The sequence below is a fragment of the Oratosquilla oratoria genome, chromosome 15 (genome assembly GCF_046742065.1).
Source record: "Oratosquilla oratoria isolate Oo_2021 chromosome 15, ASM4674206v1, whole genome shotgun sequence".
Lineage (NCBI taxonomy): Eukaryota > Metazoa > Arthropoda > Malacostraca > Stomatopoda > Squillidae > Oratosquilla > Oratosquilla oratoria.
The window spans coordinates 66567939-66585565 of NC_134791.1; the positions used below are offsets into that span (position 1 = coordinate 66567939).

Below are 17627 nucleotides of genomic sequence, written 5' to 3' on the forward strand. Positions count from 1 at the left end.
ACGGTGTTCACGTATTCGTGTATTCAGGTCGCGTGACGTTTCTCCGATTTAAACTTTATCACATCCTGAACACAGAATATGATAAACACCGGCTTTAGTGCCCGGTGTCTGGTTGTTGTGTATTTCCATCTTCGTGATGTCTTTTATCGTTCTTCTTGTCTGGCACACTATTTCCAAGTTGGTGGTTCTTAAAAGACGTATCAGGTTGGTGGCAACGTCGCCGGTTGGCAACACGAGACGTCTTGTGTTGCTGTCCTGCTGGCTACGGCTTTCCCGAATCTTAGCGGCCTGCTGTCTGCAATTATCTAAAAGAAATTCTGGAAATTTTAGTGTTAAAAAGGTCTCTTTAATAAACCTGCACTCTTCTTCTAAGTATTTTGCACTACATATCCTAAATACCCTAAGGAAAAAGCCTATTACTACTCCTCTCTTGGTCCTTAAAGCATGGTGGGAGTAGAAATGAATTAAATAATTTTTGTTGGTGGGCTTTCTATACACTTTGAATTCAAGTTGGTTACCGTACTTAAAGATGTGTGTGTCCAGGAAAGGAAGAGAATCGTGTATTTCTTCCTCTAGGGAAAACTGAATGGTGGGCTCCACTTCGTTTAAGGCCGTCTGCAAGCACTGAAGATTGAAACGCCTGGGTGTGACGAGTAAGATATCGTCCACATATCGCAGCCAGGTCACATGCTCGGGAACGATGTTGGCAAAGGGTCCTGTTTCTAGAAATTCCATGAATAAATTAGCCAGGACTGCACTTAATGGAGAGCCCATGGCCATGCCAAATTTCTGGTGGAAGAAACTGTCCTGGAATTTAAAATAATTAAATTCAACACAAAGTTTGATCAAATCGACAAAATGGTTGGGGGGCAGGGGGAAGTCGATTTTCTCCTTCTCGATTCTATCCCTAAGGAGCTGTATTACCTTATCCGAGGGGACACATGTGAAGAGACTTTTCACGTCCAGGCTGGCCAACTTCTTGTTTCTGGCGGAGATATCTCGGATTCTGTCTAGTAGGTCCCCTGAGTGTCTGAGATGAGCTCCACTGATAGTTCCCAGGAGGGGGGACAGATATCTGGCCAACGTACCTTCTAATCTGTGGGGAGCACTCCCTATCCCTGATGTTACAGGTCTCATTGGAATATCATTTTTGTGTGTTTTGGGCAGACCATACATCGTAGCTGTGCGTGGGAGATTTGGCAATAAGTGAAGGAGCTTTTTACCTGCATCTGAACTTTTGAGAATTTTTCTTACCTTGTATGCGAAGTTCTTCGTCTCGTTGTCTACTTCTGCCTGGGAGACTTCACGATATGTATTATCATCACTGAGCAGATATTTCATCTTCCTCTCGTAGTCTGAACTGTCCATCACCACTACTCCACCTCCCTTGTCAGCGGTGGTGATTCTGATGGAAGAATCCTTGGCTAGCTCTGCTAGAGCTCGAACGTACCTTCTGGGTATTGTAGGGTTGGGACGTTCGTTGAGAGCTAAGGTCAGTAGTCCTTGTGTGTAACCTTGCATGAATTCACTGTCTTGGTATCTGTAGTTTTTCGTGATCAAATCGATGTTTTGATTCTTCCTGTGGGTACTGGTTGCAAACTTAAGCCCGAGGCTGAGTACTTCGGTTTCGGTGTCAGTTAATGCTCTGTTGGAAAGATTCATTATGATTTCGGGTCTTCCCATGGATTTCCAAACACTGTTGGCGCAAAGCCTATCCAGTTCACGTAGATGTCTATTCTTCTGGTGGTTATTGAAGGTAGCGATGTCCACTCTTATATCTTCGGCGACCGAATCGGACATCGTACGGCGGAGCTGCGAGCCTAACTTCTTGGCTTTCTCGAAAGCCTGGGAGACCTTGGTAGAAAGGCTAGTCCAGAATTCCGTGAGGTAGGACTTAAGGTGAGGAGGAAAGGGGTGGTCAAATTGGAGAAGTTGTTTCGGCGTAGACCTGAGGGCGACCATTTCCTCAATGCAGTCATGAAGGAAGTTCCGCCTATTCCGCAAGCTATAAGCCTTTCTCAAAGCACGTGCATAGCGACCGTATAAAGGTTCCATTCTGTCCTCGGTGTTGTGACAATTTGCTTAAAAGTGGCAGTTTGCCGACAAGATTGACGAGATAAACACCATATGAGGAGGGAGCCTTTATTTGTACGATGTTTCGCTTATTACAGCTTTTTAAGTACAAGTTGAGATACAAATGCTTGAGATTAAATAAGGGGAAAGGAGGGAACGGGGAGAGAAAAGGGGGGGAGGAGGAGGAGGAGGAGAAGGGGGGGGGATTGGACACTGGGAAAGGATGAGAATGCTGGCCCAAACGTCCGTGGGCGAAATGTCCACAAAGGGTGGTTTAGATATTTAATATTTTGCTGGCCATGGGTATTAGGGGAATAATGTAAGGCGAGATGTTAAACATGCCCCTATTTTGTTCAATAGTGTTCGTTCCTTGAATGATTGCTGCTTCTAAACACTTCCTGCGGATTTTGTCTGGTTCCCGTATCAGCAGCTCTGCATTCTTCCAGTCCATAAGATGGTTTTCCTTGTTTCTATGTGTCACACTAATAAGGCCTAGACTGGAATATGCTTTGACGTTATGGTCACTCAGTACCAAAAAGAATATAAAGAAAATTGAAAGAATCCAGAGACCAACCACAAAAATGGCTCTAGTACTTTCAAACTTCTTGGTTAAACTGGAGTTACCAACTTTAGAGCAAAGAAGAGAGAGAGAGGCGACCAACTGACCATCTATAGAATCATGAAGGGCACAGAAATACTCGATAGAGAGGACTTGTTAAATTGGGACAAGAGAAACACAAGAGGACATGGAAAGAAACTCAAAAAAGATATTTATAGAAGAGATCTGAAGAACAGTTTTCCACACAGAGTGGTGGACACTTGGAACAACCTGAACGAAACAAGAGTGTGTGCAAAAACCATACACGAGTTTAAGAGCAAACTAGACACTGCGAGATATAAAGGTGGGACTCCATGAGCATAGCTCCCCTTCCCGTAATATACAACTAGGTAAATACATAACCACTCCTTAACCTCCCATATTCCCCACCCACTCCCTTCCATGCATCACAGTATCATCCATACACAGCCATTCTCCACTCACCCCTATCTTCTGCTTTCTCCCTTTCTTCCTGAACAGACGTGTCCCTCTTGTTCAACACCATTTTTATCCCATCCATCCATCTCATCCTCGGTTGTCCCCTCATGTTCACTCCATCCACCTTTGCCTTCCACACTTCTTTTACTAATCTTTCTTTTCCATGTGTCCAAACCATCCCAATACTCTTTCATCAACCCTATCTCCCTTCTCTTTTTCCACCCCTGCTCTCCTCATTTCTCACTTCATCCAACCTTGTAACCCTTATGATACTTCTTAGACATATCATCACAAACACATTTAAACTTTTCCTCTCATGTGGTCTATGTCTCTGCCCTATACAGTGCTGTCAGCACAATCACCCCTTCATACAATCTCGTAGTATCCATTTCCAAATGTCTATTTCTCATTATACTTTTTAATCCCCCCAAGGCACTTGTTTCTCCCAATATATAATCTACATCCACGTCCACTCCTTCCTTTCCTGCCTTTCTTCTTTAATAATCACTTCCAAATTGCTGCCATCTCCTCCCCTTGTGCATCTCATTACCTTATTTTTACCCACATTTTCCTTCAACTTCCTCCTCTCACACACATTCCCAAACTCTGTCACTAACTTCCTTAAACCCCCCTCTGATACTGCCATTAGCACAGTGTCATAAGCAAACAACAACTGGCTTACTTCCCCTTTTCTCCATTTTCTTTAATCATCTCCAATCTCCTGCCCATTACCCATGAATTTACCTCTTGCACTACCCCATCCATGTACATATTTAGCAGCTATGGCAACATGACACATAGTGGAAGACTGCATTATACACAATCATTCACACAAACAACACAACATACACTCTATAAAGGATTTGTGGGAAAACCCAGTTTCGGTTGTGGCATTCTTTGGGGAGACGGGACTGCTCGGACAGACAGTCTAGGGAACGACAACAACAACAACATGACATGGGAGTAATTATCACGAACGACTTGTCCTATGATATACAGATTAACAAAATTGTCGGGGAGACTTACAACTTGCTAAGATCAATAAAAGTGGCGTTTACATACTTGGACGAAGACATGATGAAAAAAATATTGGTTACATTGATAAGGCCTAGATTAGAGTATGCAGCGACATTGTGGTCCCCCAGTACCAAAAAGAATATAAAGAAAATAGAAAGAATCCAAAGAGCAGCTACAAAAATGGCACCTGCACTTGCAAACCTATCATACGAGGAGAGATTGGCTAAACTGGAGTTACCGACACTGGAGCAAAGAAGAGAGAGAGGTGACCTATTGACCATCTACAGAATCATGAAAGGCACAGAGGTACTCGATAGTGAGAACTTACTTAACTGGGACAAAAGAAACACAAAGGACATGGAAAGAAAATAAAAAAACATAGCTATAGAAGAGAACTGAAGAAAAACAGTTTTCCTCATAGAGTTTTGGACACTTGGAACAAACTGGACAATGGAATAGTATGCGCAAAAACCATTCATGAGTTTAAAAACAAACTAGACACTGCAAGATACAAAGGCAGGACATCACGAGCATAGCTCCCCTTCCCGCAAAATACAACTAGGTAAATACATCCATGGCAAAGTCCTACCTTTACCTCAAACCACTTGCTCTCTTCATTTCTAATTCTAACACAGGCTCTACTACTGTCGTAAAAACTCATGACTGTCCTTAACCTCTTCAGTAAGAGTCAAATATTCACAAGCAGATTAGCTGCCTGATATACGATGGTACATCACAATATGCAAGTTGTAAAATATAAAGTTACAGCTATTGTACTTGTTCTTTTTCATCCAGAATGTTTATAATCACAGTAAATGCAATCAAGCCTGTTCACAGAATAAGGGGGTCACCCACCCACAACTACAAAATAGATATAATCAGGATGCCGACACCAGCATCCTCATATACTTACTCGCACCTCATGACACCTAAGTAGGCATCATCGTAGTCTAGGGGTTAACAGCTTTCCTCTGATCCCATATATCTGCAAAACCTCCCACATTGCCTTCCTGGGTGCTATGAGTCATACAAGAGACCTGGGGCAACAGACCGATTGATTGAGGAAATTATTTTCATAAATATTCACTGGTGGATGAATCAAGTGGCTAACATATCTCAGGATAAAGGAATGCCAAATAGATAATCATGAAGTATTTTAACAAATGTCATATTACTATTTCAGGTGTTTGTTAGATTTTATTCAATAGATGAGTTTATAAAAAATATTTCTTGTTTTTGATACTGGCTCTAATCAGACAGTGTGATTTATTGATACAATCAACCTAGCACTTCATCAATATTATGACTTACAATTAGTATTGAAAATATGTTTTGTATGTTTTCATTTTTATAATATTACATCATGACTTCCAGGCAGTTGCCAAAAGTGGGGTATGTGCTGGTCATGCAACAGTTATCCCCCATGCCCTCCCCCACATGATTATTTTGCATAAATATTATGAAACCCAATCATCAATATACCTCACTCTTCAGTATGCCAGGTATGGTGCCTTATCTTTCTGTTATATTGTTTATGTTTAAGAATAACACATATGCAGTAAAAACTCTTATCCAGAATTCATCTACATGGAATGCTCAGCTAACTAGACTAATCACATCAGGAAAAAAGGAAAATACATACACATACCAAGGGCTTTTTCCCCCTTACAAGGAAGGTAGCCAAAGTCAAAGGCATAGATAATTTGCAAGAAATGCCTTTAGACTGAGTGTCATTGATTCATTCTATATTAGCGTGCACACATATGCATTAGCTACATGACATCAGATCTTGGTGGTAGTGGGAAGCTTCAATGGGACTCCTATTGTGTGATCTGTCCTGCAGTCAAGTTGGCTTGATCTGAGGGTCAACCACCGAGAACACATGCGTTTTCAACCGGCAGATTCAACTATATAAAGGATATAAGTTATTATAATTCATTACTTCTTGTATATATTTATATAGAATTAAAGTAAATACTCAGTGTCCGTACTCAGTTCCCTCATGTGTAAAAAAATGTAAATAAACAGAAGATGTTAAAATAATAAGTGTGAAATATATTGTTGGCAACTGCCACCATTTGAATTCTAAGTGTAAAATGTATTGTTGGCAACCTCCACCATTTTCTTCATCTCCTTCGCTGATGGAAAGTGCAGTCGCAGAGGTGACGCAATAGACCAGAAGCCATGACTAGTTTATCTCTAATGCCTCCAACCAATGTAGGACAACACAAGTCTACAAATCCACTCCCACCCATTTCATCCCCACACACTCCACTCCCATTTACCACCCCACCCTCCCTCTTTTCTTGGTTCTCGTGTAACGGGTCATCCCTGCATTTCGCCCACTACCCTTGGTCAGAAACAATGCAGCAAGAGACAGCATCCAAATATGATAATTAGAAATCAAAAATATAGATTAAGAAAGAACCATACATGAATTTGAGTCTAGGTATGTTAGAAAATTAGAGAATAGGAGATAGGACCCAATTAGTGTTGCTCCTTTCTTGTATACTACAATTAGGTAAATACATCCACAGCAAAGTGCTTCATTTAATCAGCAATCCCCCCTCTCCATCCCCTAATGCAAAAAGAGAGAACCCAGGGAGAAATCCCATTGGGCTGCATCAAAATATCATTCACACATACTCCATCACCCCCTATCCCCAACCCACTTCCTTCCATACATCACAGCATCATCCATACACAACCGTTCTCCACTTACCCCTGTCTTCTGTCTTCTCCCTTCCTTCCTTAACAGATGTTTCCCTCTTTCCCAATGCCCCTTTTACCCCATCCAACTCATCCTTGGTCGTCCCTTCATGTTCACTCCTCCACCTTTGCCTTCCACAATTCGTTTTCTAATCTTTCTTCACTCATTCTTTCCATGTGTCCAGACCATCCCAATACTCTTTCATTGACCCTATCTCCCAACTCCTTTTCCACCCGCACTTTCCTCCTCACCTTATTTCTCACTCTATCCAGCCTAATAACCCCTACCATACTTCTCAGGCATTTAATTTCAAACACATTCAAACTCCTGTCAGTACAATCACCCCTTCAAACAATCTCCTCTTAGCATCCATTCCCAAATGTCTATCATTACATTTTTTAATCCCCAAGGCATTTACTTGTTTCTCTGAATCTAAATTCTACCTCCACTCCTCCCTTTCCTGCCACATTCGCCCCCAAGTATTTAAAGCTATCCACTTCCTCCAATCTCTCTCCCTTAATACTCACTTCCAATTTGCTTCCATCCTCTCTACTTGTACATCTCATCACCTTTTACCCACATTTATTTTCAACTTCCTTCTTTCCCACACCTTCACAAACTCTGTTGCTAACTTCCTTAATTCCTCATCTGATCCTACTACAAGTGCAGTGTCGTCAGCAAAAAACAACTGGCTTATATCCCACTATTCTCAATTTTCTTTAACCATTTCAGATCCCTGGCCCATTACCCTTGCATTTACCTTTCTCACTACCCCATCCATGCATAAATTGAACAGCTATGGAGACATAACACATCCTTGGTGAAGTCCCACCTTCATCTTAAACCACTCACTCTCTCCATTTCTAATTCTCACACAGGCTCTACTACTCTTGTAAAAACTCTTAACTGTTCTTAACAGCTTTCTTCCTATCCTGTATATCTGCAAAACCCGTAGGGCCTTCCTGTCTACCCTGTCATAAACCTTTTCCAAATCCTTAAAGGTCAAAAAAACATTTCACATATCTGCCTTACCACAAAAATCTGATCCACACAATCCCTACCTGTCCGAAACCTACACTGTTCCTCACCAGTTTCCCTTTGCTCCTCTCCTAATCCTCTCAAAACATTCCCATAAGCCTCCCTAACTACACTCAACAAACTGAACCCTCTGAAACTACTACACTCACACTTGTCCCCTTTTCCTGTGTAAATTGGAACTATACAGGTACTCCTCCAGTCCTCCAGCACTCTACCCTCTTTTAGACAAGCCTCACCAGCCAGTCCACCACCACTGTTTATTCCTTTTTTTAGACACTCCACATGACACCGATCTAACCCACGTGCCTTACCTGCTTTCCTCATTTTGATAACTGCTTTCACCTCCTCTTTTCTTGTTTCTCTTCCATTTTCCTCATTCATCACTGTCATTTTCTTAGTGCTTCCCACTCCAACTACCTTTCCCTTCCTATCCTCCCTTACATTTAGAAACTCCCTTAAACACTCAGCCCATCTTCCTCTTACTGCCATCTCTTCCATTATCATCTCTCCACCTGCACCTTTTACTTTTTCTTCTCTACTTGATTTGCCTCCCCTTCCTGTCTTAATTTCCTTCCAAAACATCTTTTTATTACTTTAAAAGAATTGTCACACTTTTATCCCATTTCACATCTGCTCTCCTTTTTGCCTCTTTTATCTTATGGTTTACTTCTCTTTTCTTTGTACCTCTCATATGATTCTCTTGTCATATTTTGTAACCATTCTGTGAATGCTCGCTTCCTCTCTTCTACATCTATCCTCCACTCGCAAGCTTGTCATATGAGGAGAGATTGGCTAAACTAGATTTACTGACTCTGGAGCAAAGAAAAGAGAGAGATGACCTACTGACCATCTATAGAATCATGAAAGGCACAGAAATACTTGATAAAGAGGACTTGTTAAACTGAGACAGGAGAAGCACAAGAGGACATGGAAAGAAAATAAAAAAACATAGATACAGAAGAGATCTGAAGAAAAACAGTATTCCACATAGAGTGGTAGACACTTGGAACAAACTGGACAAAGAAATAGTGTGTGCAAAAACCATTCATGAGTTTAAAAGCAAACTAGACACTGTGAAATACAAAGGTGGGACACCACGAGCATAGCTCCCCTTCCCGCAAAATACAACTAGGTAAATACAACCTTATTAAATCTATGTAACAATTTTGGTTTAATAAATTGGGAATTAAATTTGAGAGATTACTTAAAGTAAATATTAACTAGGTAAATACAACCTTATTAAATCTTTGTAACAATTTTGGTTTAATAAATTGGGAATTAACTTTGAGAGATTACTTAAAGTAAATATTAACCCATGGCTTTCTGAGCTCTTTTCGAACTTGTTTGAGTCCCTTGGAATACTGTGCACACTAACATTGGAACAGTAATCAGATTACCCTGAGCTCAGGATGAAGAAGGACTTCTTTTTTGGAAACCTCAAACCAAGGGATCACATCTTTGGTTCAGAAGGCCTTCAAGATTCGAATTTCTAAAGTACCTACATTTAGAGAATCTACATTGGTTAAAACATAGGTGACTGGTAAATTCTCAAATGTAATTTCTGAAATGTTAAACCGTAGTTTTCATAAAAGAGAAGGCAGTGAGAGGAAGGTGGGCAGAGTATTTTAGGGAGTTGCTAAATGTGAAGGAGGATAGGGAGGGAAAGGTAGTTGCAGTGGGGAGTGCTAAGAAAATGAGAGTGGTGAGTAAGGAAAATGGAGGAGAAATAGGGAAAGATGAAGTGAAAGCAGCTGTTAAGATAATGACAGCAGGTAAGGCACCTGGGTTGGATGGACACCATGCAGAATGTCTGAAGAAAGGAGGTACAGTTATGGTGGACTGGATGGTAGGGTTATTTAATGTTTGTTTAAGAGAGGGTAGTGCCTGTGTATTTCCAATTTACAAGGGAAAGGGGGCAAGTGTGAGTGTAGTAGTTTCAGAGGGATCAGCTTGTTGAGTGTAGTTGGGAAGGCTTATGGGAGGGTCTTGATTGAGAGGATTAGGAGAGGAACAGAGGGAGTAATTAGTGAGGGACAGTGTGGTTTTAGGAGAGGTAGGGGTTGTGTAGATCAGATTTTTGTGGTAAGACAGATATGTGAAAAAGCTATAGGAAAAGGTAAGGATGTTTTTTGGGCTTTTATGGATTTGGAAAAGGCTTACAACAGGGTAAACAGGAAGGCACTGTGGGAGGTACTGCAGATATATGGGATAGGAGGACAGCTGTCAAGAGCAGTCAAGAGTTTTTACAAGAGTAGTAGAGCTTGTGTTAGGATTAGAAATGGAGAGAGTGAATGGTTTGAGGTAAAGGTGGGACTTCGTCAGGGATGTGTTATGTCACCCTGGCTGTTCAATCTATACATGGATGGGATGGTGCAAGAGGTGAATACAAGGGTAGTGGTGTCATGGATTGGAGATGGTTAAAGAAAATGGAGAAAAGTGGGAAATAAGGCAGTTGTTTTATGTTGACGACACTGTGCATGTAGCAGGATCAGAGGAGGGATTGAAGTTAGTGACAGAGTTTGAGTAGATGTGTGAAAGAAGGAAGCTGAAAATAAAGTGGGCAAAAGTAAGGTGATGAGATGTACAAGGGGAGAGAGTGACAGCAGGCTGGAAGTGAGCATTAAGGGAGAGAGATTGGAGGAAGTGGATAGTTTTAGGTACTCGGGTGTGAATGTGGCAGGAAAGGGAGGAGTGGGGGTGGAGGTAGAATGTAGATTGAGAGAAGCGAGTAAATGCCTTGGTGGATTAAAAAGTGTAATGAACAATAGACATTTGGGAATGGATGATAAGAGAAGGTTATATGAAGGAGTGATTGTGCTGACAGCACTGTACAGGGCAGAAACATGGAACATAAGAGAGGAAGAGAGAAGGAGTTTGAATGTGTTTGAGATGAAATGTCTGAGAAGTATGATAGGGGTTACTAGGCTAGTTAGAGTGAGAAATGAGGAGGTGAGGAGAACAGGTGTGGAAAGGGAGCTGGGAGATAGGGTTGATGAAAGAGTATTAGGATAGTATGGACACATGGAAAGAATGAGTAAAGAAAGATTAGTAAAAGAGGTATGGAAGGAGTGAATATGAGGGGGCATCCTAGGATGAGATGGATGGATGGTGCAAAAGGGGCATTACGAAAGAGAGGAATGTCTGTTGAGGAAGGAAAGGAGAGGACAGAAGATAGTGGTGAATGGAGAAGGGTTGTTTACGGATGGTGCTGTGATACATGAGGGGGAGTGGGTGGGGGAGGAAGTATGTATGAGAAATAATTTGATGCAGCCCAAAGGGATTTCTCCCCGTCTTCTCCTTATCTGCATGAGGGGACAGAGAGGGGGGTCGACGAATTAATGAAGTGGCCTTGCTGTGGATGTGCTGTGTCTTGCGACACTGCCTATGACCCAGGGCAGTGGACAGGATGCAGGGATGACCCATCATCCAGGAGGTGCCAAGATGAGAAGGAGGGTGGAGGGGAGTGGAGTATGTAGGAGATGGAATGGGTTGGAGTGGTTTCTATGCCTTTTTCTTTTTGGCTACCCCCCATGTACATACATACATATACCAAGGCTTTTTCCCCCTTACAAGGAAGGTAGCCAAAAAGGGGAAGGCATAAAATCATTTCCACCCATTCCATCCCTGAATACACTCCACACCCCTCCACCCTCCTTCTTATCTGAGCACCTCCTGGATGATGGGTCATCCCTGCACCTTGTCCTCTGCCCTGGGTCAGAAGCAGTGCCGCAAAACAGAGCACATCCACAGCAAGGCCGCTTCATTAAGTCAACGACCCCCCCCTCTCCGTCCCCCCATCGCATAAAAGGAGAGGACGGGGAGAAATCCCTTCGGGCTGCGTCAAATTTTGCTCACACATACTATCTCGCCCATTCCACCTCATGCAATCACAACATCTTCCATATACAACCATTCTCCATTCACCCCTGTCTTCTGTCCTCTCCCGTCCTTCCTCAACAGACATTCCCCTCTTTCCCAAAGCCCCCTTCACCCCATCCATCCACCTCATCCTAGGATGTCCCCTCATGTTCACTCCCTCCACATCTGCCTTCCATACCTCTTTTACTAGTCTTTATTCACTCATTCTTTCCATGTGTCCAAACCATCCTAATATTCTTTCATCAACCCTATCTCCCAGCTCCTTTTCCACCCCTGTTCTCCTCCTCACCTCCTCATTTCTCACCCTATCTAGCCTAGTAACCCCCATCATACTTCTCAGACACCTCATCTCAAACACATTCAAGCTCCTTCTCTCTTCTTCTCTTATGTTCCATGTTTCTGCCCCATACAGTGCTGTTGGCATAATCACTCCTTCATACAGTCTCCTCTTAGCATCCATTCCCAAATGTCTATTCCTCATTACATTTTTTAATCCACCAAGGCATTTACTCGCTTCTCTCAATCTACATTCTACCTCCACCTTCACTCCACCTTTAACTGCCACATTCACACCCAAGTATCTAAAACTATCCACTTCCTCCAGTCGCTCTCCCTTAATGCTCACTTCCAGTCTACTGCCACTTTCACCCCTTGTACATCTCATCACCTTACTTTTACCCACATTTATCTTTAGCTTTCTTCTATCACATACTCTCCCAAACTCTGTCACCAACTTCCTCAATCCCTCCTCCGATCCTTCCACAAGCGCAGTGTCGTCCGCAAACAACAGCTGGCTCACCTCCCACTTTTCTCCATTTTCTTTAACCATCTCCAATCCCTGACCCACTACCCTCGCATTCACCTCTCGCACCACCCCATCCATGTATAAATTGAACAGCCAGGGCGACATAACGCATCCTTGACGAAGTCCCACCTTTACCTCGAACCACTCAGTCTCTCCATTTCCAATCCTGACACAAGCTCTACTACTCTCATAAAAACTCTTGACAGCTCCCAGAAGCTTTCCTCCTATCCCATATATCTGCATAACCTCCCACAGTGCCTTTCTGTCTACCCTATCATAAGCCTTTTCCAGATCCATAAAAGCCCAAAAAACATCCTTCCCCTTTCCTATAGCTTTCTCACATATCTGTCTTACCACAAAGATCTGATCTACACAACCTCTACCTGTCCTAAATCCACACTGTTCCTCACCAATTACTCCTGTTCCTCTCCTAATCCTCTCAATCAAGATCCTCCCAGGTGCCTTACCTGCTTTCATCATCTTAACAACTGCCTTCACCTCATCCTTCCTTATTTCTCCTCCATTCTCCTCACTCATCACTCTCATTTTCTTTGCATTTCCCACTGCAGCTATCTTTCCTTCCCTATCCTCCTTCACATTTAGCAACTCCCTAAAATATTCTGCCCATCTTCCCTTTACTGCCTTCTCTTCCACTATCATCTCTCCATCTGCACCTTTTACCTTTTCTTCTCTACTTGATTCGCCTCCTCTTCCTCTCTTACTTTCTTTCCAAAACATCTTTTTTATTACTTTCAAAATTTTCTGTCATACTCTTACCCCATCTGCTCTCCTCTTTGCAACCTTTACCTTTTGCTTTACTTCTCTTTTCTTTTGTTTGTACCTCTCATATGACTCCCTCGTCCTATTTTGTAACCAATCTGTGAAAGCTCGCTTCTTCTCTTGTACAACCTTCTTTGTTTCCTCATCCCACCATTCACTACCCTTCCTTCTATTTCCTCCTGTCCTTCTTGTTCCAGACACCATCCTTGCACACTTTATGACTCCCTCCTTGAACCATCCCCATTCCTCCTCCACACCCAGCTCTTCTCTATCCTTTATTCCCTCCCACTCCTCCTTCAGCTTCTTTCCGTACTCCTTCTCGTTTTCCTTTTCATTCAAAGAGTTCACTCTAAGAACCTCACTACCTTTTGTCCCTTTCCTCTTTCTCCATCTATCCTCCACTCTCAACTAACCTTCCACCAAAAAATGATCTGACCCCCCCATGTTAGGTGAAAAAAGCCTTTGGTATATGTATGGATTTTTTTTTTTTTTTTTTTTTTTTTTTTTTTTTTACCCCAAGTTTCTTCCATAGCTGTCCTTTTTGAGTTTCTACTTGTGTCCCCTTGTATTTCTCTTATCCTAATTTAGTACTTGCATATATGTATGTATTTACTAAATTAGGATAAGAGAAATACAAGGGGACATAAGAAGAAACTCAAAAAGAACAGCTATGGAAGAGACCTGGGGGGAAAAAAATCCACACAGAGTGGGGGATCTCTGGAACAAACTGGATGTGGCATCAGAGGTAAAGTATTGGAATGGATGGAAGACTTCCTGACTGGGAGACTAATACTCAAAATGGGAAGAAATGATAAGTGCTGTCCCGCAAGGGTCAGTGCTGGCTCCAATCATGTTTGCCATATATATGAATGACATGGATGAAGGAGTGGAGTGTTATATGAATTTATTCACGGCTGACGCAAAAATACTAAAAGTAAGAACAGAGGAGGGTTGTTAATCATTACAATCAGACCTGGACAAAATCTGGAAATGGACTCAAAAGTGGGAAATGAACTTCAATATCAAGAAATGTAGTATAATAGAGTTTGGAAAAAGTAAAAACAGAATATAGAAAAAAAATTAAAATTGGTGAAGAAGAAATAAAAAAAGTGAACTTGGAAAGAGACCTTGGAGTAATAATCAGCAAAGACATGGTACCAGACAAACATATAAACAAAATATTCAAAAAAACCTTCAACCTATTAAGGTCAATGAAAGTGCCATTTGACAATTTGGATGAAGAAATTATTTTAAAAATATTAGTTACATTAATAAGACCAAAACTGGAATACGCAGCGACACAGTGGACACCCAGTACTAAAAAGAATATAAAGAAATTAGAAAGAACACAGAGAGCAACAACAAAGTTGGCACCAGCTCTTTCCAAAATTAACATACAAACAAAGATTATCCAAATTGGAACAACCAATACTGGAGCAGAGAAGAGAAAAAGGAGATCTGCTGACTATTTATAGAGTCGTGAAAGGAATGGAAATCATTGATAGGAATGATTTACTAAAAAATGAGATGGAAAAACAAGAGGACACGAAAAGAAACTCAAAAAGGATAACTATAGAAGAGATCTGAAAAAAAAAAAATAGCTTCCCACACAGAGTGATGGATATCTGGAATAATTTAGATAAAGAAACAGTGTGTGCATAGCTCCCTTCCTGTATAATACTAGGTAAATAGTGTGCGCAAAAACTATACACAAATTTAAGAGCAAGGTTACAAAGATGGGACACTACAATGGACGAGGAAATGATAAAAAATATTCTTACTACACTAATAAGACCAAAACTTGAGTACACAGCAACACTATGGACACCCAGTACCAAAAAGAATATAAAGAAATTAGAAAGAATACAAAGAGCAACAGCAAAACTAGCACCAACTCTTTCTGAAATTACATATGAGAAAAGACTGTCCAAATTAGAATTACTAACTCTGGAACAAAGAAGGGAAAGAGGAGACTTACTATCTATAGAATAATGAAAGGAATGGAAATCTTAGATAAGAATGACTTATTGAAATGGGATACTGGAAAAACAAGAGGACATGAAAAGAAACTAAAAAAAGATAATTACAGAAAAGATCCGAAAAAACAGCTTCCCATACAGAGTGATAGATACTTGGAACAAATTAGATAAAGAAACAGTGTGTGCAAACACTATTCAAGATTTTAAGAAAAAACTTGATGGGTCATGAGGATTAAATTAGATAAAGAAACAGTGTGTGCAAACACTATTCAAGATTTTAAGAAAAAACTTGACGGGTCATGAGGATAGCTCCCTTCCCGTATAATACAACTAGGTAAATACAAGCATAGCTCCCCTTCCCATGAGATATAACTAGGTAAACACAACTAGGTAAAACTAGGTAGATACACACATATAGAGAAGTGCCTGTATAGTTCTGCTTTACGAGGGAAAAGGGGACAAATGTGAGTGTAGTAGTTTCACAGGGATCAGTTTGTTGAGTGTTGTTGGGAAGGCTTTTGGGAGGGTTTTGATTGAGATTAAAAGAGGAACAGAGGGAGTAATTGGTGAGGAACAGTGTGGGCTTAGGAAAGGTAGGGGTTGCATGGATCAGATTTTTGTGGTAAGACATATATGTGAGAAAGCTTTAGCAAAGGGTAAGGATGTTTTTTTTGGCCTTTATAGATTTGGAAAAGTCTTATGAGATGGTAGAGAGGAGGGCACTGTGGGAGGTTTTGCATATAAATGGGATGGAAGGAAAGCAGTTAAGAGCAGTCAAGAGCTTTGGCGGGAGTAGAGCCCGTGTTAGAATTAGAAATGGAGAGAGCAAGTGGTGTGAGGTAAAGGTGGGACTTTGCCAGGGATGTGTCATGTTGCCATGGCTGTTCAATGTGCACATGGATAGGATTGTGTGAGAGGTAAATGTAAAGGTAATGGGCAGGTGATTGGAGATGATTAAAGTAAATGGAGAAAAATGGGAGATAATCCAGTTGTTGTTTGCTGATGACTGCACTTATAGCAGGATCAGAGGAGGGATTAAAGAAGTGATGAAATTTGGGAAGGTGTGCAAAAGGAGGAAGTTGAAGATAGTATGAAGGGGTGATTATGCTGATAGCACTATATGGAGCAGAAACATGGAACATAAGAGAGGAAGAGTTTAAATGTATTTACCCAGTTGTATCTTACAGGATGGGGAGCTACGCTCTTGGTGTCTTGTCTCTGTATCTCACAGTGTCTAAATTGTTCTTAAATTCATGTATGATTTTGCTCACAACATCACTTCATCCAGTTTGTTCCATACATCCACCACTCTGCGGGGGAAGCTGTTCTTTTTCATGTCTCTTCTGTAAATGTCCTTTTTGAGCTTCCTTCCATGTCCCTTTGTATTTCTCTTATCCCAGTTTAGTAAGTCCTCTCTATCAAGGACTTCCATGATTCTATAGATGGCCAACAAGTCTCCTCATTCTCTTCTTCTGTAGTTTTGACAATCTCTCTTCATATGACAGTTCTGAAAATGTAGGGGCTATCTTTGTAGTTGCTCTCTGGATTCTTTCAGTTTTCCTTATATTCTTTTTAGTACTGGGTGACCATAGTGTCGCTGCATACTTCAGTCTTGGCCTTATTAGTGTGACTAGTATTTTCTTCACTATTTCTTCGTACAAGTAAGTAAATGCCCCTTTATTAATTTCAGCAAGTTGCAGGAAAATAGACAGGACATAGAACTAAACAATAGAATATGTAAATACAATTCAAATATAAGCATGCTATATCCACTACTGAAAGACAAAAATATCCCCAGAAAATGTAAAACAACAATATACAACACCATATTAAGACCTATACTGACTTATGGATCAGAAGCCTGGACATTGACAAGCAGAACAAGATCAAAGATACAGGCTGCAGAGATGAGGGTGCTGAGAATGATTAAAGGAGTGACTAGGAGAGACAGGTTGAAGAATGATGATATAAGAAGAGAGCTGGGAGTTGTATCAATTTTGGAGATGGTGGAGAGAAGCAAGCTAAGATGGTATGGACATGTGCAAAGAATGAACGAGAACCAGTTACCGAGAAAATATCTGGAATATAGACCTCAAGGAAGAAGACCTGTGGGAAGACCAAGGAAGAGATGGGTTGAAGGAGTTGGGGAAGCACTGGCGGCGAGGGGAAGTAGCCTGACTGAAATTGAGAGAGAAGAGACCTTTGCGAACCGACAAGAATGGAGGAAAATCGTTCATCGGGATTCAGTGGCTGACAGGCACTAGCCTACCAGGCGTCTGGTGAGAAGTGAGAAGTGGGTTTCTCTGACAA

At 41.3% G+C, this 17627-nt stretch overlaps 1 protein-coding gene across 2 annotated transcripts in view; it reads left to right on the plus strand.

Annotated features, from left to right (window-relative positions):
- Window positions 1–17627, plus strand: part of LOC143033487 (ribosomal protein S6 kinase delta-1-like) — a 329868-nt gene that overhangs the window by 211447 nt on the left and 100794 nt on the right. For both annotated transcript variants that reach the window (XM_076198986.1, XM_076198987.1), the window contains one exon: window positions 5501–5628. In XM_076198986.1, coding sequence (XP_076055101.1) covers window positions 5501–5628 — 128 coding nt within the window. The remainder of the gene's footprint in view (window positions 1–5500; window positions 5629–17627) is intronic.